Raw genomic sequence first — 24,004 nt, forward strand, 5'->3', positions numbered from 1 at the left:
ATCACTTGCCATCTCTCCTTCAATTTTTACTAAAAATGGTGAGCTATAATAACTCAAATGCATCTTCAGGAAATTTTGCTCTCGCTATCAGTTGTTTCTTTGTGGCCAAGCAATACGATATTGAAAGCCAAAACCAATACCTCTCTTTTTAAAGGCGATGTTAATTTCTTCACTTTCAGACCATCCCAGTTAAAACCACTCAACCACCTGGTTATAAAGAAATGCAAGACAGACAGGGACTGAGAGATCAAGAGAGAAAGACATACTATTTTCTCTCATTATATTATTAACAGCTGAAAAACATGCGAACAAGGGCTATAAGGCATTTTTCCATGAGAATTTCTGTTCACATGACAATGCGGTTGTTAAAAGGAGGAAACTTGGGTGCTGTCATTGCCATACAAGGGAGCGGGAGCAGGAGAAGCTCCAGGACCACCAGATACATTGCAACTCCTCTGCGCAGAAGTGCCAAAGTAACAGGCAGGTTAATGCATACATACGCATAAACACAGCCACTTCTGTGTCCCCTTGGAATTCCACCCTCTTTTAACAGCAGCAGACAGGAGAAGAGGGAGACAAGCAGAAAAGCCAAAAGCACAAACTGCAGGGCTTAGTAACAACTTGGATAAAAAGAAAAACCAGGAAATTTCTAATCCACAGAGCACTTTCTTCATTAGAAGAAAGAGGACAAAACCCTATTATGGCTCTGGAGCTCTTGACTACCGTTCTTAAACAGCAACTGTTTGGTTTTAGATCAAAGAGTTGGGAGGTCTGAAAGGGCAGATGCTGAACAGGCATCGATTTACCCGAGAACTGAATTAAACTCTTACCTGAGCAACCTGCAACAAAACCAGTAAACAATAAGATGTTTCTAGCTAATCACGCTGAGGATTTATTTTTCTATCGTTGTTTGCTGTAGTTGCAAATATACTCAATAGCAACAGACATGTCTCTTACGCAATCTGCCTGGAAGTGCCTGGAGCTTTATGGGTTTACCAGACTGGGTTCTACAACATTAAAACCATTTTCACATTAAAAATCAAATTTCCTTCTTGGCAGTCTATTTCACTTACCTGTGCTTCTTGATGTCATTAATTCCATTCCTCAGATTGCCTAATCTTTCTGTAGGGTTTTGCCTTGAAAAAAAAAAAAAAAAGAGAAAAGGAATAAGAATAAGAATTTTTAAAATATTCTTTTTTTTTTTTTTTAAAGAGCATTTATATGTCCTAACTGTTCGCATTTAACAGTTACAAAGGGACAGAGCTTGCATACAACATGTGGTCTCATAAGGAGACATAATGAGGTGTTGCTCACTGCTCCTCTTTTGAGGATGGAGAAACCTTTCAGGAAGCCAAGGAAGTGTCACTCAGTTGTGAGATGCAGCAGGAGGAAATCAACCGTTTGAATTTCAGTTGCACGCCTTTTTTTTTTCTTGGCCAGCAGAGTTGCAAAAGGAGGCAGACCAAAATTTGCAGATACAAAGATCCTTTCAAACTTGCTGCACAAACACAGCATATACCATTCCTAGCGCCATGGATGAAATCCCACTGAAGCTGGGAGGTCAAAGTCTGTAGTGTCACCAGCCACAGGTTCTGCACGCTGCTATGCACTAATTCTTCTGAGTCATGCCGGCCCTTTCGAAAAATCACCTTTTTGCACATTTTCAGGTGGGTTTAAATCAATCTTTTAAGTGCACTACGCTTTCCGTAGGAGCTATACACTTAAGTAATTTCAGAACCATAAGTAATTTTGGAAGCATTTTTTTAAAACATTGTGCTCAGTAATAAAATTAAATTCTTCACCTCTTTCCTCAGCCCACACTTATTAAGTTTTCCTTAAGATCTGTTTCAGGAAAAATTCCCAGCTACAGAGAAGACCCAGAGCCTGCATTTGTAGATGATATTTCTGCAGACTAAGACGTGTGACACACACTCAGAGGCATGCATGCGTACTGAATATAGTCAGAATAGACCACGCTAGGCAAAATAACTTTACATGAAGTTGTCAGAAATCCAGCACTCTAATTGGGATCTTAAATAGTTCAATCTATCTACACCTGGGCTCTGCACAAGCTGCCCCTCCTACCTGCAGAGTCTGCGGATCAAATCCTCAGGTCGCCTTGAGATTGTTTTAGGAAAATCAAGCTTTTCAATGCCTTTGAGAATCAAATTATATGTCATCATTTGATCGGACCCAGAGAATGGTGGACTAGAAAAAGAAAGCAATGCTGTCAAGTGGAATGGCCAGCAAGAGCAGATTCATCCATTTCTCATCAAAGTAAACATTTGAGAATACGGAAAAAAATCCCCACCTTCCTAGTTTTACAACCCTCACCCTCTCAGCCTGTTTAAGACATTACAAATGTTTGAAGTTGAGAAACTACCTGTAGGTACCAGGGAAAATGCATGATCATATTTGACTCTATAAGCCAGCTCTGCCTCTAGCCTAACTCAGAGGGGGTTCCATGTTGTACTGCCATTGAGCATTCACAAAGAGCTGTACATGGAGGCAAAGGAAGAGCCCTGCTTACAGTTCACCCACTTCCCCGTACCCTATCACCCACTAAAGGGGAAAAGAAAAGCCTGAAATCAGTTGTTCCTCCCAGGAAACACCATCATCAGACAAAAGAGCTCCACATCAGCCATTTAGAGCCCGTGTCTGGCGCTTTCCTTGGATGGATAAACTAGAATTGAGAGTATGGCCCACACTTTGACTGTGGTGTTTCTGAAATGATTGAAGACAAGTGTAAGAGGCAAAACCAAGTATCATTTTGCAAGTCATTCCTGCTTACTGATGGGAAAAACAACTAACTGTTTATTTTTTAAAATAGCCTTTAAAACATTTCTAAAAACAAACAAACAAGGTAAGAACTTGCAGTGGCAAGCACTTACCTGCCAGTAAGGAGTTCATACACAAGAATCCCAAGGGACCAAAAATCCACGCTGAAGTCATGGCCTTTACTCAGAATGACTTCCGGGGCAACATACTCAGGGGTTCCACAAAATGTCCAGGTTTTCTGCCCTGATCCGATCTTCTTTGCAAATCCAAAATCAACCTGATCAAAATCAACATATGCTGCATAATGCAGAGGTGTTTTGCACTGCAAAGCCTTAAGATCTTAATTGCTTTCTCATCTCATAGTTTCTGGATTCAGTGAAAACAATTACACAGTGTTGTTGCAAAGGAGAAAAGAGTAATTCCACTGGATTACTGAATGCTGTAGAACAGACCCATTTATTCTTACAAGTAATTTCCCAAATTATTTTCTTTCTGGATAGAGCAACCCATGTTTTATCATAGAATGTCCTGAGTTGGAGGGGACCCACAAGGATCATTGAGTCCATCTCCTGTCCCTGCATATGACAACCCCACAGTTCACACCATGTATCTGAGGGCATTGTCCAGTGACACCTCCCTGGGGAGCCTGTTCCAGTGCTCCACCACCCACTGGGTGAAGAACCTTTTCCTAATGTCCAGCCTAAACCTCGCCTGACACATCTTCCTGCCATTCCCTCGGATTCTGTCACTGGTCACCAAAGAGTAGAGTTTGGCACCTGTCCTTCCTCCTCCCCTTGTGAGGAAGCTGTAGCCGTGATGAGGTCTCCTCTCAATCTCTTCTCCAGGCTGAACAAACCAAGTGACTTCAGCCGCTCCTCATACGGCTTCCTCTTCAAACGCTTCAGCAACTTTATAGCCCTCTTCTGGACACTCTCCAGTAGCTTAATATCTGTTTTATCCTGTGGCGCGCAGAACTGCACACAGTGCTCCAGGTGAGGCCGCACCAGTGCAGAGCAGAGTGGGACAATCACCTCCCTCGCCTGGCTGGCAATGCTGTGCCTGATGCACCCTGGGATATTTTGGCCCTCTTGGCTGCCAGGGCACAACTGTTGGCTCATGTTCAACTTGCCATCGACCAGAACCCTCAGATCCTTCTCTGCGGAGCTGCCTTCCAGCATCTTGTCCCCAAGCCTGTATGTACCGCCAGGGGTGCCATGTCCCAGGTGCAAAATCCAGCACTTGCTCTTGTTGAACTTCATGTGGTTGGTGATTGCCCGGTTCTCCAATTTGTCCAGATCCCTCTGCAGGGCCTCTCTGCCCTTGAGAGTGTTGACAGCTCCCCCCAGTTTTGTGTCATCAGCAAACTTATTAAGCAATCCCTCAAGTCCTGAGTCTAAGTCATTTATAAAGACATTGAAGAGTGCTGGCCCTAAGATGGATCCCCGCGGAACCCCACTAGTGACCGGTCACCAGTCCAACATAATCCCATTTACTAGAACCCTTTGAGCTCAGCCCGTCAGCCAATTGCTCACCCACTGCATTGTGTGTTTATCCAGCTGTATGCTGGACATCTTGTCCAGGAGGATACTGTGAGAGACAGTATCAAAGACTTTACTGAAACCCAAAAAGACCATGTCAACAGGCTTCTATTGGTCAACTAGGTGGGTAATCTTGTGACAGGACAAAATTAAGTTGGTCAGGCAAGACTTTCCCCTCATGAACCCGTGCTGGCTGGGACCAATGATTGCGCTGTTGTTCACAAGTTTTTCAATAACTCCCAGAACAAACTTCTCCATGACTTTGCCAGGAACAGAAGTGAGGCTTTCCTTGAAAACACGAGATTTACAGCCCACGAAAAATGGCAGGTTGCTTATTGTCCTCAGAGTGGATGTTTCCGGCTCTCTGAAGGGTTTTCTTTTCGTACTTTTCACACTCACAGACAAGTACAGCAGGAGCTCTTTACCGTGTTCCCTCTCTACAGACATAATGTAGAACCTATGATTGCTTGAGACTGGACAGGAAGGTAATTCTGCACGGGGGAAATGTGGTTCCTGCCTTTACATTAAAGATTGGCTGCTGGGATAAATTATTTTTACAGTTCATGCTGTGGCAACAGCTCTTGGAAGCTGCAAATTCCCATTTTGTCTGTGGCTTGCAATGGCTTTGCAATGGCTTTGTCTCTCACTGGGCAATGAGTAGCTTGCCCTCTTTTCTACTGAAGTGTAAGGGTTATTAAACTCCAGGATCCCAGTACTATAATTACATGCTGTCTATTTATATCTCCCTCCACGGAAACAGGATACAGGCACAAAAGGATTCTATTAGAAAAGGATTACATCTTACCAGTTTTATATATCCTTCAGCATCCAAAATTAGATTTTCTGGCTTCAGGTCTCTGTAGATAATTCCTATGTGATGTAGATAGTCAAAAGCCTCTGTCACACACCCAACACAGAACTTGGTAGTGACTTCATCAAAGCTGCCTCTGGAACAAAAATAATTACTATCCTTGCAGACAACTGACTTCTAAAAATGCCTCGCTCATTAACCAGATAACATATAACACCCAGAATATTAACAGCTTTTTTGCATTTCTTGCATATGGAGTTGACTGGCGATTTTAAAGGACAAAGGTTCCGCTTCCTTTGGTGTTACCTGTCTCTCAGTAAGCTCCACAATTCCCCTCCAAGGCAAGCCTCCAGTAGCATGTATACGTACTTACTGTCCTTGAACGTGCGATATAGTCTGTGGAGACAAATGGGAGCAATTTAGGAAAAGTAAAATAAAACACGAGACTCACCAATGTCTTTTCTCCAGAACTCATATATGCCCAACCTCATTCTTAATAAGGCTGTCCAGTGGGTCAACTGGGAGTCAACTTTCAAGGAAACCTTATGGTCAACTTACTTTACAATGAATGGGGAACATATCTGCTCGAGGATTTTCTTCTCGGAATAGATATGCTCTTGTTGTTTGGTGTCCACTACGTGTTTCTTCTTTATACACTTCATAGCAAAAGCCACGTTCTCATTTTTCACTTTAACCTGTGAGTAAAAATGAAGAGTACATGTGAGGCAAAGAAAGGATGTTTTATCAATCTGGTCTCGAGAGGTACACTGATATCCATCTGTTTCAACACAGCACGGGACTGAAATTGATGACTCTAACAAGGGACAAATTCCAGATTTTCTGTTGAACTGTTCTGTACGGTTTTAAGTCAAGATTGTACTATATTTTACAATGAGTTTATACCACACCCGGTCCTAATTTCCATTCAAGATTTCTAAACACTAGCATAATACAAAAGAAGAAAAAGCAGAGGCAGTTTATGAAGAATGTTTACAAATTACTTCACAGTACACTGAAATATTATCCAGTGTGCATTAAAAAGATGGAAGTAAAAACAGGGTTTCCAGGAAACAAAGGAAGAAGCTATCAGTGTTCTACAGATGGCTGAGAATTCGAATTTTAGCTTATTATTCAGATGATGCTGTAGAATTTCCAAGCTGACAGTCAGCCTGTGTGGCAATTTGTTTTGTGAAGCATGCATCGGAATAAAACAATTGATGGTCTAACTACTGTAAAGGATTATTGACTTCACTAAAATCAAGTAGTCTCCTTTAATTTACCATTACCTTCAGCAGCCTGCACCAGAAGTGTTCACGTTTGCTTCAGATGTTTGCGACTCAGCCAGAGGAGAGTGGAATTTAAGACCTTAGTCTAATGAGGCTCTTTGCATGCCAGCAACACAGCTGTTCATGCTACTGAATATGACTCAAAAGAGCCATTACAAATTGTTGGAAATTTTGAAGTCAACACAGCTCACAGCTAGATCACACTAGTTATAGTTGCTGTGCACCATACCGAAGCAATTCTAACAACACAGACCATGTGATGCCGGAGATTACTTCAGGTCCATGCAGAACCTCGGGAAAGGGCCTGCAGTTCTGAGAACATGATGCAAGTAGGCACATCTGTAAAGTCCACATGTACAAAACTGATTTATGTATGTCTAGTGACCAGGAAGATACTTTTAACAGCAGGAGATAAAGGCACATAAGAATGGATTTGTTTCTTTGAGCATCAAGTCCTGAAAATATTTTTTCCTATGTATTGCTTTATATAGGATTACCTCTGCCTGAGAGGCACAAGCATGCAGCATAAATATTAAAATCCTTCACGCTTTTCAGTGGTTAAATCAATCATTTAAGACAGAGAACTACTTGAATATGTTTAAAACAAACTCTTACAAGCTCAACCCTTCCGAACCCACCAACACCCAGAGTTGTGACAACTTCTAAATTCTGGAATGGGGAAGGAGGGAACTGGGCTACTTTCTCCTTCAGTTCTATCATCTCCAAAGACACCTCTTTGGTTGACTGTCCACAGAAGGATCTTCTTCTGCATTAAGAAAATTAACATAGGTTAGTGCTTTCCTTGCCAGCAACCTGTATCACAGTACTCTAATACCCCTACAAAAAATAAAAAGCCTTCTTATTTGCTAACAAAATCTTATTTTTATTTTATGCAGAAGCACTTTCATTACATCCTATAGAAGCAAATTAGAAGTGAAATTCTACTGAAGTTCACTGAGTACAGTCAATGGTATTTTTATCAAGAGCTCATCCATGGTGAGGTTCTTAATTACGTAGTCAGCTGCAAAACTTTGGGCACTCCAAGTTGGAGAAGCAATTTCTGAAGGACTGTGTACCTGTTCCAGTAGAAGGACTGGACAGAAAAATGCAGATGTATTCATACATGGAAGAAAAACATAGTCTGCTAATATTCCAAGGGTGCTTAGGTTGAAAACAGAAGCAGATAAACTGTAAGTATGGTCCACAGCTAAAAGCAAACTCCTAAAGCTACACTGAAACACTAAAAACACAGTTTCTTTTACATCTGCTTATTTCTGTTTGAAATGGCAATTACTCTTTTGGATACTAATATGATTTCATTAACTCAATCAGGAGTTAAAATTGACCTTTAGGGGTTTTACCAGTCAAAGAATTTACCATCAAAATGCAAAAAATTATTTAAGCACGCTTTCATTTCTTTTATGTGTTCAGTTTTCTTGGGATGGAGTGAATTCTTGGTTGGAAGTCAATATACTGAGATTCTATGTTATTTTTGTTTCAGAAAAGAAGATTTATTGGACTCCATAAGCATATCTGGACAGTTTTATTAGAGTGATTACTATCACTTCTGGGGGCCCATGATTTTACCTACATATCTATCACTCTTTTTTATGACTATCCACTAGAGACATGCCTAAAAACTTATCTGACTTACTTTGCATGTCGCTTTTCATCAGCCCGGGCCAGATTAGCCACGTAACCTTCAAGGTAGGTTTGGAGCTCCTCATAAGTTCCAACAGTTTGATTAAATGTCCTAAAAACACAAATGAAACAGTATAAACTACTGAACATACTGTGAAAAGAGAAAGAAATCATGACCTATGCTGCTGCACCAAGGTTTTACTTTGCCTCTAAGTCATGACCCAGACCCAGCTTTACATCGTCACTTTGACAGTACAAATTTTAAGAGCTTTGAGGAGGAGGTTACCAGCTGAAGTACAAAATTTGGTTTACCAGAGGGTAGGGGGACAGAGTGCCTGATTTCCCCAGGTAATTTCATGTTATGCTTAAATAATTCAGAGCAGGCTGGGTGTACTTTGCCTCCCACATGCACTATGGTTATTGAATGTGGTTCCACCATCCCTACCAAAGGAACCAGCTTGGCATGAGCCCAGGCTATCAGTCCTTCACTTCCAATGGATAGAGCCCTTGGTACACAGTGCCAAAGAGATTGAGATTGCCTCTCCTACTTCACAAGTGAGTAACAGGTGAGTAACACCACTGTGGGAAGAACATACCAGCTTCTGGCATGCTTCTCTGCAACCTATTTAAACAAGCTAAAGAAGAGAAGAGGAAAATCCATTCACAGCCCAAGATGGCATTTCCTGGGCTGGGGTAGGTTCTCAGCCCTCAGCAGGAGACCTTTGGGGATTCAGCAAAGAAAAGGATGGTGGCTGTCCACATTCCAAGTAAGCATCCTTACGGCCAGCCCTGAGAAATGTGGTTCTGCTGTCTCACTTTCCACTGGGAGCTTCCTTTCTTATGTCTTACCTCTGTTCCATTTTTTTCCACTTTGGGAAGTGTACAACTGGCCTCTACCTGACAAAACTAGGAATGTGGCTGCACGTCCGCCTTGACAAATGGACATCCCAAAACCAGGGGACATGCAGGGGCTTATGTTGTTCCGTAAGCCACTGAACCGCACTTAACAAATGTGAAGCATCACCATCGCAAGGAGAGAAAGAAAAGAATAACTCTCAACTACTCTTAAGCTTCTGTGCTCCCACACTGTCTGTCAGTCTCTCTTCATTAGGTCTTTGTCTAAAGCACGGCCACAAATCAGTGTTCTAAAAACATAACCATTCATTCTGTATTCACTTAAGAAAACGTTATGGTTGTGACGACAGTGAAGTCACATCTTACCGCTGACTTACTGAAAGAGGATACAAGTCTTTCATTAAACCATAGTGTGATACTTACTCTCTATCTATAACGAGGCACTCCACATTGTATTCATCTGCAATAACGTTTGCTGATCTGACGTCGTCACTAAGAATTGAAACAGATCAGAAGAACTCAGAAGCACACCAAAATCCTCAAAGTACCTCACACTGTACTCATGGAAGGTCCCAGATGCTATAGGTGAAACTCCTCGAAGGGCTCTCCAGCCCGTATCTGGATTAATATTGCTGAACCACATACACAATTATAGCATTTTACTGGTTGTTACTATTATCTAGCATAGTATTTTTTTGAGCTTCAGTCAGGTTTGGATTATGACTGTCTTTAGCAACCTTCCAAGAAATTAGGATGAGATGTAATTAGTATTATGACAGGATTTACTACTAATTTCTGAAATGGTCTTCAGATATAAAATACTCCAGAGCCCAAAGAATCCCTACTGAATCATCCAAATCAATATGTGCTATATAAGCTATTTGTCACGTATTCTCTGTACTCCTCTGTTTCTTGCTATCATGGGCACTGGCACAGAAACTACAGCTCAGTCCAGTAATGATGAAACTTACGGGGAACTTTTCCATGTCATGAGTCATACAGAGCCTGGCACAACTTTTCCTCACAGTTTTTACTGAAATATAAACAATAAGCAACAATGCAGAGAGGGCCACCATTTGACTTTTTCAGGGAAAAGCAAAGGTGGATGACAGTGTATACTTTCAAGTTCTCTCTGCAAAACCCAAAACACTAAGACAAATTCAGCCATTGCCTTCATCTGCTGACCTCACCATCAAAACGAAGATTATATTCAAAGAACCATGAGGTGCATAATCTGACACACAGTAACAGGTCACAAGTGAAACACTATACATCATGAATCAGACAAGGCGAACTAACCTAATGAGAGCCTTTTCTCCAAAGTAATCTCCTTTATGTAGATTTTTAATCACCTGAGGCTGCGAGTGATCTGCAGTACTCTGCGTAACTATCACCTGGAAAGAAAAAGAACAAAAATTTAGCAAGGTAAGTTTCAAAGTATTGCATGGCTTCCTCTTCCTGTCTGTGTATTTCATAAAAGCCTTAAACTCAGCAATGCTAAAGGAAAGAGATACAAATATATATAATTACTCTCTCCTCTCAAAAATTAAAATAATCAAGCATCTCAACAGCACCCTTTTTTTTTGCTAAGAGATGGAAAAATGAATATATTCATTATTGCCCACCCCCATAATTTTCTCCTTACACCTTTTAAAAAAGAGAAAAATAAATTGCACTTTAATGAAAAACTGAAAAATACTTCAGTCCCACAGTGGGTGGGCATCACATGAGCTTTTTGTCTTCTCAGCTAAACAGATAGCCTCCAGAAACACTAACTAACATTTCCCTCTTTACAAATAAATCAGCCCACAGAATTTACAAAACAGAGTTTTATATGTGCATGCATTTTTTAAATATTTAAATCACACTCCACATACTCGAACACCATTTTAGTTTAATAAAAATAAAAGAAAATTATATTCACTAGTTCCTGAAACAGCATTTTACTGTTTTAAATGAATTTCTTTGTTCAAAAATATAACTGCATAATTTTTTTTTAAAAAGTAAGTCTCGGCTCATACTGATGTATGGATTGCCAAATGGCCTCATTCAATTCTTCAGAAAAGGTCCATTAGTGATGGACAGTCATCATACACAGCCACTACTGATGAACCTCCACTTCCACACCAGTACACATTCCGCTGATGCCCACACCCATTAGCAAAAAACAAACCAGAACGTCTCCAGATAGACACGTTTTGGAAACATGTTTTTGGAAACCACTACTAGAAGTTTATTGATGAAAATTCTCTTGCTTTGATTCTTTAGAGTCCTGTGTCGTCCTCCAACTTAACAGCTGATGGATAAAGGCTGCCGCCTCCCTCCTCTGGGACTAAAAAATGAAAGGAATAGACCCTGACTGAGTCACCTAGAATGCCATTCTTCTCCCTTAAATGTAAGACTCCACTGTTTCTCAGATATTTCATAAGTCTATGTTTTGCCCATCAGACATTGAAACATCCAGGAGAAGACGTAGGATCAAATCTCATTTACAAGAAACTGTCTTTACATCTCTGCTACAGTGTCAAGAGGCTTCAGGACATACTTTAATTACATTATAATTAGAACACTATAACATGGCTTCATTGTGAATGGAAATTAGGCCACCTGAATCTCTGAAATGCTGCTCCAGGGTTTTATCAGAGTGTTGTGAACTTGACACACAGATTTTACTGAAGACCATATGCCTCAAGATAGCTTTTGAAATACAGGAGTTTGTATATGTTACTTTATAAATTAGTTTTATAATATCTTACCTTTCCTTTTGCTATTATAAAGAAGGTATTTCCTTCTTCTCCTTCCCGAATAACATAATCTCCCTTGTTGTAGTACTCCTGTTGCAGAGGGGGAAAGAAAGAGACAATATCGTCCAATACATCATTAGCCTACTTGAAAATTCTGATTACTATGCAGAGCTCCTAATACATCTTGATGTTCCTTGACATTTAGCTTCCTATCTCCTGCATATGTTGCACCTGATAATAATGTGCAAGCATTCCACTATGTAAAGCATGATGGCCAATCTGTAATGTATCTTAATGGAGCAGCATGCTATTTATTTTAAAAAATACTAACACTAGTGTCATCCTTATGAAGCAGGGGAAAATGAAGAAAAAAAATATCAAAAGCTCTTAAAAGAATTCTAAATCAAAATTCCATTTCCAAAAGTAATTTGGGGCTTGACACCCCAGTGGCAGTGCCTAAATCATCTATTGCAAGCTACCAAGGCACCAACTTTTCTGTCTCTGCTAAGAAACCCTGCCTTCATTGCCTAATTGTTTAACTTTCAATCAAGCATTTTTTCCATGTTAACCTTCAGCTTTGTGATCTGTTCCTCATAAACAACCACCTCATTTTTTTCTCCTCTAAGTGTTTCCTAAAAGTTCTCCCTTGCCAGGAATCCTTGGCACACACAAAAAAAGTCACTGCTTAGGATACTGATGTGCTAAGGCCAATTGTGATTTCATATGACCAACACCACGATCTCCTTATCCCCTTGTGCTATGGCCACTCATCACTCTGCCTCCTCCAGCTTGTTGGGACTGAGGCGCTCAGTTTTCTGAGGAACTTTCGATCTCCATCTGCAAAACTGTTCCAAGACTGCAGTTCCTACAGACCTTCCCTACACAAAAAGCATTAATGGTTACCATTGCTCTTGGGAAATAACACAGCTATGACTACATATCCAGCCTTTACCTCCAAAGGCTGCTGGCAGATGCAGCATTAAGACACACAGATATTTGGCTCGTTTCATATGTTGAAATCCTAAGGCCTTTTCCCCCTTACATTTTGCAGTGTATGGTCCAAGGTGTATGGAAGTATTACATGACCACTTTGCAAACAGGTAAAGCATGATGACCAAAAAAGAGTCAGAGACCTGGACAGCAAGTGTGTGCTTAATCTTAACGAAGGATAGATTACAGATCCTCTTATCTATTTTCTTGACTCCTTTGATGCCACAGATATAACTTACTTTTATGCCACTAAATGCTGCCAACCTGGAATTCCACTCTGACCACTCCAAAACCACTGTCACATTAAAAAAAGGTTGGTTGTTTTTTTGTTTTATATGGAGTCGATGATCCTAAGGGCCTCTTCCAACCAAAATGATTCTATGATTCACAGAATGGTTTGGGTTGGAAGGGACCTCTGGAGATCATCTAGTCCAACCCACCTGCTAAAGCAGGTTCACCCAGAGCAGATGGCATGGGAATGCGTCCAGGTGGGTTTTGAATGTCTCCAGAGAAGGAGACTCCACAACCTCTCTGGGCAGCCTGTTCCAGGGCTCTGGCACCCTCAAAGGAAAGATGTTTCTTCTCATGTTTAGATGGAACCTCCAATGCTTTAATCCGTGCCCATAGCCCCTCATCCTGTTGTTGGGCACCACTGAAAGGAGTCTGGTCCCATCCCCTTAACACCCACCCATGAGATATTTATAAACATTGATGAGGTCCTCTCTCAGCCATCTCTTCTCCAGGCTGAACAGACCCAGCTCTCTCAGTCTCTCCTCATAAGAAAGATGCTCCATGGCCTTCATCATCTTCGTAGCTCTCCACTGGACTCCCTCCAGTAATTCCTTGTCCTTCTATGATTCTATAATTCTTCATTATTTTGAAAGCTTACTGAATACTATTTAGAAAAACTGAACAGTATCTTACCACCTCCAGGCAGTCCATGATCTTGGTTAGTTTATCTTCAGGTAAGTTTTTCAGCAGGGACACACTTCCAGAAAACAGAAATGCAAAACAACAAAAAATTCCAAAAGTAGTTTTTATTAAGACTTTTTTTCATAATCTCTTCTCATCTATACAATTTGTACAACCACATTTCATAACTAGCTAAACTGGTATTATTATACAAAACAGAAAATACACAACCAAATCTTAATTTGGAAGGTTCAAGCATTCTCATCTTGTGTTTTAGATAAACAGAACTCCCACAACTTACAGAAATGCGGCCAACATTAGTCAGTTTGTAAATCACCTTTGCATTTCAGTAGGGGGAAAAAAATTCTAGTGCACACATGGACTACTTTCAAAATTCAGTCATATAGATATGATTAATTGCAAAACCAAGGCATTAGAGTAATCCAATAAAACATTTTCACATGCACTGCAGAGACTGCAAAATCAAATAAAGCTAAAAACTTCAGTACCGCTTGGACAAATATTGAAAGATAACCAACTATAGTGATGATTTAGTGAACTTGCTGATAAGAATGAAAAACCCTCCCATCCTGAGCACTTGGACTTGTAAAAGTTAGGAAATCATAGTGCTTGCCAGTTGCTGGGGCTCAGCAAAGAAGTGTTTATTGAAATCAAAGATGGTGATGGATGCAAAAATACACAAGACATTCTATGCATAGCTGGGATTGAGATCTCTATTTGAAGCCATATCAGAATGGTTATTCTTTATTAAAGAAAGAAAATACAAAAATCAGCTAATTATGGTTTGGAATCTCTAATTTGACGTTCTTCCTAAGGAAAAACACTGTACATGTCTCAGTGTTCCCGGCAGAAAAGAGAATTTTTCTACTCTCTGCAGATTCCCTAGTAATCTATGTTGGAATTAGTTCATAAGACAGACATGCAGTTGTCATATTCAAGCCTCTAGGGGAAGAAGAATATCCTTTAATCTACTTCAGCAGCAAATTAACTTCTAGTTGGAGGATTTAATTAACTCTATTTATTTAATACATTGTTTTAACTTCCAGCCATGTAATCTTCCTATATGTTTGTTCCATTACTTAAAAGCAGTTAAGCACCTATATCTATTTCTTATTGTAATACAGGAGAAAAACAAGCAAAATGAGAAAAATTATTTTGTGAATCCTAAAAAAAACCCAAGAGAGGTAAATATTCAGGTTATTGAGGCCCTTTGCATTAAGAGCTCCTCTTTCTCTGTGTCCCTATAAAACAGGCACAATATTGTTGTGCACCTTAGGTAGCAGCCCAAATCAGTATGAGAAATAAAAAAGCATTTTATTTACCTTCTAAGGAAGTTTCTGTATTGCTCTTGTCTTGTTTGTGCTGTCACTCTCATGATATTTTGAAACACTTCTCTGTCCAACGCCCATGTTTTAACATTGGTGATTGCTTTAAGAAAACAAAAAACAACAAAATTAACCATGTTTCTGAATTATTCGATGGAAGATATTACAGTATCGGGTCATGGTACAAGACAGATGAGCTCTTGCAAAATGCTCAAGGCCAAATTTTACAACATCCAGCACCTACTGCAATCAGACTTTTAAAATAATTTAGCTCCCACTTAAACAATGCTCACTGAAGCAAGGTGTAGACTTCTAAACGGCTCCTCCACAGAGCACCTTCCATGCAACTCCAGAGGCTGCGTAACCTTGAAAACCTAGCCATTTACTATGAGCACAAACAGGGCTGAACGCTTGTGAAGATCTACTCCTCATGGTGGAGAGTCATTGGACTCAAAAGCTCCAATGTAATCTGTAAAAGAGCTGATTTGAGAGAAACAAAAATCTGGCTGAAGTTTTTCAAAGCTTATGAGGTAAATGTTAACACTGTGGCTTGGATCTATCTCTAATTCAGATTACATGCAAATGTTTGTGACATGTGCAATAAGATGTGAATAACAGAGGTCAAGAAATACATTTCGTTTCAATTAATCCTGTGATCCTCACACACTTTTCCTCCAATGTAGCCATTTTATAAGGGAATAAAGGGTAACCAAAACGTTAATGTAACCAAAGGGTACAATAAAGGGTAACCAAAAATACTAATACAGTAAGCATGCATGAGATGCAGCATAAAGGATACAAACCACTAAGCAGTCTCTGTGTGCAATCATTGACACTACAGAACATGCTGCACTTTTTATTTTTTTAAGCAAAATAAGGCGATTCTAGTTTATCTTAATATTTTCTTTTAAAAGATGTTACAACATACTCAGCAGTTTTCCTTCTGTCATACGAAAGAATCAAACTGTTTTTTCTGGGATAAAGGAAAAAGCTACAGAAAAATGAGAGCAATTGATTTCTTCAGTTTATCAGAAACACAAACCCATTTTTATAAGAAAGAAAAATGCCACCATTTAAAATGATTCACTGAGGTCTTTGTATTTAGCCTTTATATACACATATGCTCTTCAATGCCATTTATCAAAATAGCTCAAAAAACTATTTTGGGTGCTGGAAGGGAGAACAAAGGTATCGCTTTGGTTTTGTTTTTCTCCTAAATCACACCTTTCAGCTTACTTTGCAGGAAGAAAATATGGCAAGTATCCAAGCTACCACAAATGCATCGCCTGTATTTTGCACCTTAACTACAAAACGCAATTATCCAGTTAAAAAGAAAAGCCTGGAATCTCAAAGATGAGACAGAGAAAGAGGAATTCAGAAACATAGCACTAAATCACATTCCCAGTTTCAAATCCAGTTTACTGCATGTAAAGATGCTGCCGGGTAGCAGTTGAAATGCTGTCTGGCTAAAGTCCTTCACTTATCACTTTTCAAAGACTGCAGGGAAAGGGTGTCACCAGATCCAGCATGAAGAAAAGGTTTTCACATATGCATTTCCTAGTCATGCTCAGTTAGGTGTTGTACTGCTCTTCCTCCACAGCAAGAAACACAGGAAAGCTATTAGGGAGGGGTAGGTTTCTGCAGTGATTTTAAACACCCTTTATTCAAATTCAAGCACCTTTTCTTGTCCACAGTTGGACAATTTTTGTCCTACCTTGAAAGCAATTAATGTTAACAAAGGTCTAAACTAGCATGATATCTTACTATGCAGAAACTCTATCTTATAATGCTAATACTATATACAGCATGTAAAAAAAAGGAAAAATAGGGAACACATTCAAATATAACAGTGTGCTAGTAAGAAAAATAATAGCGTTATTGATGCTGTTCTGTTTATCAGGCAGCCACAAAAACATATTACATGTAATAACTTCCATCTGCACAGCCAGCAATGATTAAGTGTTTAAATTGGGTGCAGGAAGACCAGAAGCTTTTAAACTGAACTGCTTGTTTTATTCCATCTGCTTCTTTTTAAGTCAACATGAACTCTTCACACTTATTGGTGGTTCAAAGTTCCTGCAGATTTAGACAAGAACAGAAATTAGCCTACAAACAAAAAAAATTTTTATGGAATAGTGGAGAGTGGAAAAAATGTTAATTTAACCATATTTTGACAGTTACTGCTCTGCCACAGAATAATTATGGCAGGCTACAAAAGGAATCAAGGGATACTTAATGGGTGAAGACCCAGTCTTACACAGGAAGAGGGATATTTTTATCACACCAACACTTAACAACTCCACCCTAGTCAGCCCTTAACAAAAAGCAGGAGCCAGTATCTACCTCACCTACAAGTGTCTCACCGAAAAGTTTCATCTCTCCCACTACCACATTTGTAATCCAACTCAAATCTTCTCCTAAGTGCCAGTTGCAAATGCCAGGTGCAAATGTATCTTGGCAAGATTCAGTAACTTAATGATACAGAACTAAAAGAAGTACAAAAGCAACTAATTCCTACATACTTTATTTCCTCCCGAATTCGGCTTTATCTGCTCTATTAAAAACCCCATGGTTCTAATATCTTTTCAGCCTCAGGGTTACATTTGACACAAGAGCATAAGAGCCAGACACCACTGCTGCTACTAAATAATTTGACACGAAAACATAATCCTTCCTTAGCAGTTAGTTTGATACAGATCTTGCTAACCAGCATACTTTGGAGACGCCTGATCACTTATCAAAGATGGTGCTAGAGATGGAATTATATTAACGGCATAGCATTATTAGACTACTCAAGCAAAAAGAACTCAAAGAAGGAAATGTGAGCTTACTCTAGATAATCCAGACATGCAGACATCTATTAAACGAAACTTCAAAGAAAATCTAGATATAACGGGGACCTCACAAAAGTATATAGTTTTCATTTTGAGCAATGTTTTTATAATAAATCTTAGGTACCTTTCACAGAGGCTGTCCGCGTGCAGTTGTATAAAATGGCTAGTTCACCAAATGCTGTCCACACAGGTATCGAGGAAAGTAGTTTACTCTGCTGAAAAACTTCAAGATTGCCCTCTGTCAAAAATCAGCACGATAACAAGCATTAAAACTGGGCTCAACTGCACAGTGTGAAGGGAAAACAAATCAATACATTTCTGGCTTTGCCGCTCCCGGGAACACAGGAATGGGAGCAAGGATACAAACAGTGCTTTGAAACACAGGTACAAACCAGTAGAGATCTTTTTTTTTTTTTTTTTAAATATTTTGCTAATCTACGAATCTGCTGTAGAAGGGAAGGAAAGCTGAAAGAAACTTTTCAACACGAAGAAGGCCACAGAAAATGTTCAGTCTAAATCCTGATGGGATAAACCTTTGCTACAACAAAACAGTCAGTACTAGTTCAGGTAGCCTAGTGAGGTGTATACAAACACATCTTGAAATAGTAAATGCAGAAGAAATAACTCATGAGGTTTGTCCGTACACATGTATATACATGCAGCATGCAAGGGAGAGGGCAGAAAAACAAAAAGCATGCTAAATCCTCCTTGAAGCAATTGTCCTTGAGCCTTACTACAAACCTAGCAAAAGCCAAATAAAGTCTGAATTTCTTCATAGGTTATGGCTCAAAAAATTTTCCCTTTAACACCTTCTGAAAGTTCAGCCTCCTTCTCTTCAAGACACTCATTGACTTCTCAAAAAAGGAGTCTACTGTGCCAGAAAAATTTCTGGGTTCACAACTTGTTCATATTTCATCTGTTTTTCAAAATGTTATCATTTTGTCTAGCAAGAATATCACAACCCCATTACAAATCCTGCCTCGTCTTTCCTCTGTACCATCTGTGTCATCCTAACATAGCTACCATCAATTTTTTTGAACTAACCCAACCATGTGAAGCCAGAAGATAGAAGAGGTACTTTCCAGTATACACCCGTATGCTCCTGGCTTAAATATTCCTGCCTCAAGTGAACATTCTCCTTACAGCAAGAACTCCAATTCATATGTGCCACTGAACCTTCTAGTAGGCCAGAACTGACGAATTATGCAAATTAATCAGAAATTGTGATTCCTTTTTTTTTAATGGTGAGATGATGAAAGAGAGTCTTCCCTGCAGGAGAAACTTTCAGGTGTTAAACTTGGGCTCCACTATGGCTGATCTGTAATTTGAGATTTGAGTTTAAGCACAGTAGCAGTCAGCACAGATTACTGCAGTGAGGTTACTTCTGACCTGTTGACGTTGTTTTAGGAAAGTTTTCTTATCCTAAAGCTTTTTTTCCCCCCCGCCCCAGGGAAAACAAGCAGCCATTTTTTTAAAAAACCCTAAGCTTTGTAAAATTAGACCTCATCTCTCAATTTCCTACACACAGAAAACTGGTGTAAGCTCTCATAAAAATGCTGAAAAGTAAGTTTACTTCAGAAGTGGCTTCACCATTTAGCAGTTTTCTGTATTTTAAATTATACCTGCTCTTCCTTTGGAGAAGAGAGGGATGGCTATACCTACAACAGAAAGGATTGCTGGCATCTAGGCTTTCGGAAACAAAAGAAGTTCTTCAAGTTCTTTCACAAAATAGCATTAAATCAAGCTTCTAATGTGCATTTCTTGTTCTCCCTCTGTTTCACAAAACTCACGGGTAAAACTTGCATTGCTTTCAGCAGGACCGACATAAATTATTTCGGAGCACAAACATCATCATTGTGGTTTCCTGCAAAGACTTCTGAATTACTTTCCTGTTTCTTGCACTTGTGCATTGCATGATTAAGCAGTACTCACCTTTGAGCACAAAAATGTGATTGCCTGGCTCTCCCTGTCTGATGACATAGCTCCCTTGCTGGAAAGACCTTTCATACATACATTCCACCATATCTCGGATCTGGTGAGGTTCCAGTCTCTTCAAGAACTGATTTTTATTCAGAGCATCCGTGATAAGCTTCTTCTCACTGGTTTCAAACAAAAATGAAACACAAAAGATCCAGCATGGCTGGGGTATATTATTCACCAGACATTCATTCCTCTCAAGATGTTTCCTCTCATTTCTAACACTCACATGACCAGTACCACTGACAAAACTTATAATCCTTGCAATGACTATGCATCCCATTAGCTGTGCCACACGATGGCGTCTCTCCTCCCAGCCTGCAGAAAGCATCAGGTTAGGTGTAGAATGGCTCCCAGTAGAAGATGTGCTCCCCAGAAAGCTCTACCCAGTTTCTCACCTTATTCTTTCCCCATTGCACGACTAAGGTATATAGCCTTGCTTATCTGAAGATGAGAAATGTGAAAGGTATGTCTTCACATACCACTGCCCATACAGGAATGGCAACCTGTCATAAAATCAGGTCTACTTTTCTAACATTCTAACACATTCTTTCTAATATCCACCAAAACCATTAATACCAATGACAGTAATAAGGTTAAAATCAACACTGATGGTACTAAGACCTCATCAAGAGTTTCTCCTTCGTGGTGAGGAAAGATGCAAGGAAAGAAAAGTACCCAAAAAACATGATTAACAGGTGCTGCTGGTTCTTAGGAGAATGTTAGAAGACATTGGTGGTGGTGGGAAAAACGAAGCAAGTTGCAAATGACAGCTATTAAAAAACTGACTACGGAGAACTAATTTCCATTGCACCTGCAAAATAATACTGGCACTGTGGCATTCCTCGTTCATAGCTACTAAGCAAATTTATGATCAGAACACAATCGCAAGGTCAGCTTGCAGAGTACATGTTGAACATTGTCCCCAAACTCACAAACTAAGGGCAGGATCCAGAAGAAGTATGTGTGGAGGCGGGGGGTTAGTGCCGATCCTTCCCGTGCTGTTCTTTGCCCTTCATTCACCTCCCTGCAAAACTCTTCCTACCACTGCTGTGCCCGCTTCCTTTGCACAGTTGACAAACAACAGGAAAAATGCTCCTACCTAAGTAAAAAAAATCCTGTAGTAGTCTCCTCATTTGGGACACTAAACATACCGTCTCCTTAAGAATGACCAGACGCAAGATAAGTCTCCCCAAAGCAGGCCCTTTTCTCCACTGCTTTTAGGAATTTTTAGGGTATAATCGGAAGTAAAAATATAACATAAGGGCTTGTGGATGTAGGTATGCAGCCGTTGATGCTGACCTCTTCACTTGCTAATATTCGGCATTCAGGGAAATAAACTTCTGGTATTTCAGTACTTTGGTGATGCTACAGTAAACTATAGCCATCCAGAGTTTTTTTGTTAAAAAGTCTCTGGAAAAGCTTCAGAGCATCTGTAAAAGTCAGACAAAAGGCAACAAAAGTATCAAGGACCAGTATGTCAGGGCCCTAAGGGCAGTAACAGGCCTGGCCTGGGACCACAGCCCGTATATCCTCTGCCCATCGGTCCGCATAGTCAATTGAAGTTCAGGTCTGGGCATTTAATTCTTGCCTGAGTTATGTTAGAGAAAAAAGTGATTTGGGTTTTGTCTTCTGGATGGATATTGGCCCAATATTGTAAGTACTTTGTTTATGTCTCTTGGTTGGAGCTTGCATCTGATTGATCTCTTCTTCTGTGGGACTCTTGGTAGACCCTGTTGTCACCACCCTGCTCTGCCAACCCTGTCCAGACCTTGTGGAACAGAGCCCTGGTTAGTGATGGCAGTCTGTCCTGTAGTCACCCCTGGTTTACTCTGCTCTTGTGGAGCAACCCTGCTCCTGCTGCTCCCTGAGATGTCATTTCCTGAAGTGGTAAATACATATAAATGGGTAAACTGTACAGACAAGAACAGTCCATTTGCGTTGCTGGTGGAAGAGTGTAGTGGCTGGATTTTGAAATGGAGAAAACATGGAAAAATCAACAATGGATGAATCCATTGATAATGACTAACTGACCACGACAAACCTGGTTGTACATCCATACTTGGCAATCTATGAGTTCTGATTGACTTGCATATGCTCTGGGTCAAGGGCTTATGAAAAAGCAGCGCCTTGAATCCATGCCAGAAATTATTGCAATTATACAACTGATGCACTGACAGAGCTTTTATGGACCTACTGAGTAGTCTTCCTTTACTGCTGAAGCGAAAGATAAATTATGCCTTTAAGTCTCCATGTTCTTAATGTGCATGTATAAGAAAGCTACATAACAAAATAAACACCCTAAGAGTTTTCTGAGGCATTTAAGGCCCACTCTTGCTTGTATTTAAAAAGCAATGCAAGGTTATAATCAAAACGAGGTTATGTGGGAAAATCTCCTGAGGAAAATCCAGGAATGAATACACAGTTAAGGCAAGTAGACTTACAACATTACTAGCCATATAATGGCTGAAACTAAGTAAACATAATGAGAAGAGTCCGGAAAAGTAAAAACAAGTATCTATAGTGAAGATTGCATTTAGAAATAGAGATCATAACTTAACCTCAGTTGAAAGCAACAGGTTTATTAGAATATAAGCTGTAACTTCATTTTCTGCTAAAAACAACCTTGCTTATTTAATTCACCCTGGCTTGCACCATGCACACAATACTGCAATAAAATACTGTAATGGCTCATGCACTGATACTTAAGAATGAGCACTAAAGCTTCCAGAACTACAAAGGAGAAGACTACACTGTTTTTAGAGCTAAGGACACGTAATTACCATAACGACAGCTCTGGCTCTTGAATCATTTGCTCATGTCGTTCAGCATGCTGTCTACTGAACATTTTTCTCTCCATTGTGTTCCTCAACTTCTCCTATACCTGCCCCACTTTTGAGAACTGAGGCCAGGAAATAACTAGATGTCCTGAAAGGTCAGAAGACATTTAATCCCATATTTGTGCTGGTCACTGTCCTGATGAATGCTACTGAAAGGCTAAAAAGGGGCTGCACAGCTCCACACAACTGTTCTGGTGGCAAGGTATTTCTTGGTCCCACCACTAGTAGGACTTTCCTTCATCACCTGGGTCCAGCTTTGCCATAGCATCCTTTGCCAGGCTTTTTTCCCCTCCCTGCTGTTAGCTCTTGTGGAAATGTTCCCCCCATCCCTTTCAATACATTCCAAGTCAACTCCTAGAAATAGCACTTGACACTCTAAGAAGGGCTTTTTGTGAAGAGGATTGGGAATTTATTCCCATTGTAAGACAGATGTCATCTCACAGGACAAGGGTACAACATACCCTTTGCAGAGCAATGCTTTCTCTAAATATTCCTTTTTCCTTCTAATTAGAGATTTTTTTGATATCTGCTGGCATTGACTGGTAAGAGACATCCATGTCAAGTGTCAGATAGCTCTTCCTCAACCTGATAACAGAAATGGATCATGATCCTGAGCCCATAATGGGAAGGGACTTGCTACAGGCACCTTAAATACTGTTGATAGTGAAAGCATGGTCCGGAAGGACACCAAAAAAATGGAGAACCAAGCCCTATAGATACTAAGACACCTAGATTCTTAACACTGTGCAAGGGACAAGAGAGAAAAATATTTTCCATTTGGAAAACTTGTTTGAGGAATCTGCTTTCATATACCATATTCAAACTCTAAAATCTTCAGGCTCTAGTTAAAGTTTCAATGCTCAAACTCCCATTAAGGAAAAACTCATGGTTTTGGGAACTGAGATGGATATATCCAACTAGTTCAAGAGATGAAATATACACGAGAGAAAATATCCATTCATACAGGATAGATCAAGAACCACTGAAAGTTTCTAAAACTTTAATTAAAATCATTCATGCTGAGATACTCCAAAAAAAAGTACGGCACTTAAACGCCTGCTAAATTATAAGAAAAAATCATGCCATTTGTTTTACAACTGCTTCTAAAAGGGACTGGTAACATTCTGAACTCAATGCCAGAAGACCTTCCCTTCCTTCTGAAACAGCTCATTTCACAACTGTGTAGGAACACTGTGCCATCGCCTCCTCCAGAAGCGGGGCTGCATTAAGTCTCTCTGTAAAGGGGAAGCAGCTACTTCTATCAGCAACTCTAAACACTGCTACAGACATCGTTAGGCTAAAGGATGACTGTATTTTAATTACAGCGGACAGAACTCTGTAGACAGTGAAGGTTATACTTTGTCCTCACACAGATGCCAACTGTCTGGACTGGACCTACTACAGCATTTACAGCCCAGGTAAGGAAACCAAATGTTCGCAGCTTCCAGCATT

At 39.9% G+C, this 24,004-nt stretch overlaps 1 protein-coding gene across 1 annotated transcript in view; it reads right to left on the bottom strand.

Annotated features, from left to right (window-relative positions):
* PRKG2 (protein kinase cGMP-dependent 2) overlaps window positions 1-24,004 on the bottom strand; it is a 37,092-nt gene that overhangs the window by 845 nt on the left and 12,243 nt on the right. Inside the window, exons 3-18 of the mRNA XM_065633570.1 lie at window positions 19,668-19,834; window positions 17,860-17,973; window positions 14,899-15,004; window positions 13,568-13,631; window positions 11,666-11,743; window positions 10,209-10,303; window positions 9,333-9,401; window positions 8,068-8,166; window positions 7,029-7,179; window positions 5,686-5,822; window positions 5,434-5,523; window positions 5,122-5,263; window positions 2,892-3,055; window positions 2,086-2,208; window positions 1,074-1,136; window positions 141-207 (exon numbers count right to left, since the gene is read on the bottom strand). Of these exons, the coding sequence (XP_065489642.1) occupies window positions 141-207; window positions 1,074-1,136; window positions 2,086-2,208; window positions 2,892-3,055; window positions 5,122-5,263; window positions 5,434-5,523; window positions 5,686-5,822; window positions 7,029-7,179; window positions 8,068-8,166; window positions 9,333-9,401; window positions 10,209-10,303; window positions 11,666-11,743; window positions 13,568-13,631; window positions 14,899-15,004; window positions 17,860-17,973; window positions 19,668-19,834 (1,729 nt within the window). The remainder of the gene's footprint in view (window positions 1-140; window positions 208-1,073; window positions 1,137-2,085; window positions 2,209-2,891; window positions 3,056-5,121; window positions 5,264-5,433; window positions 5,524-5,685; window positions 5,823-7,028; window positions 7,180-8,067; window positions 8,167-9,332; window positions 9,402-10,208; window positions 10,304-11,665; window positions 11,744-13,567; window positions 13,632-14,898; window positions 15,005-17,859; window positions 17,974-19,667; window positions 19,835-24,004) is intronic.

Source organism: Caloenas nicobarica, chromosome 4 (assembly GCF_036013445.1).
Source record: "Caloenas nicobarica isolate bCalNic1 chromosome 4, bCalNic1.hap1, whole genome shotgun sequence".
Taxonomy (NCBI): Eukaryota; Metazoa; Chordata; class Aves; order Columbiformes; family Columbidae; genus Caloenas; species Caloenas nicobarica.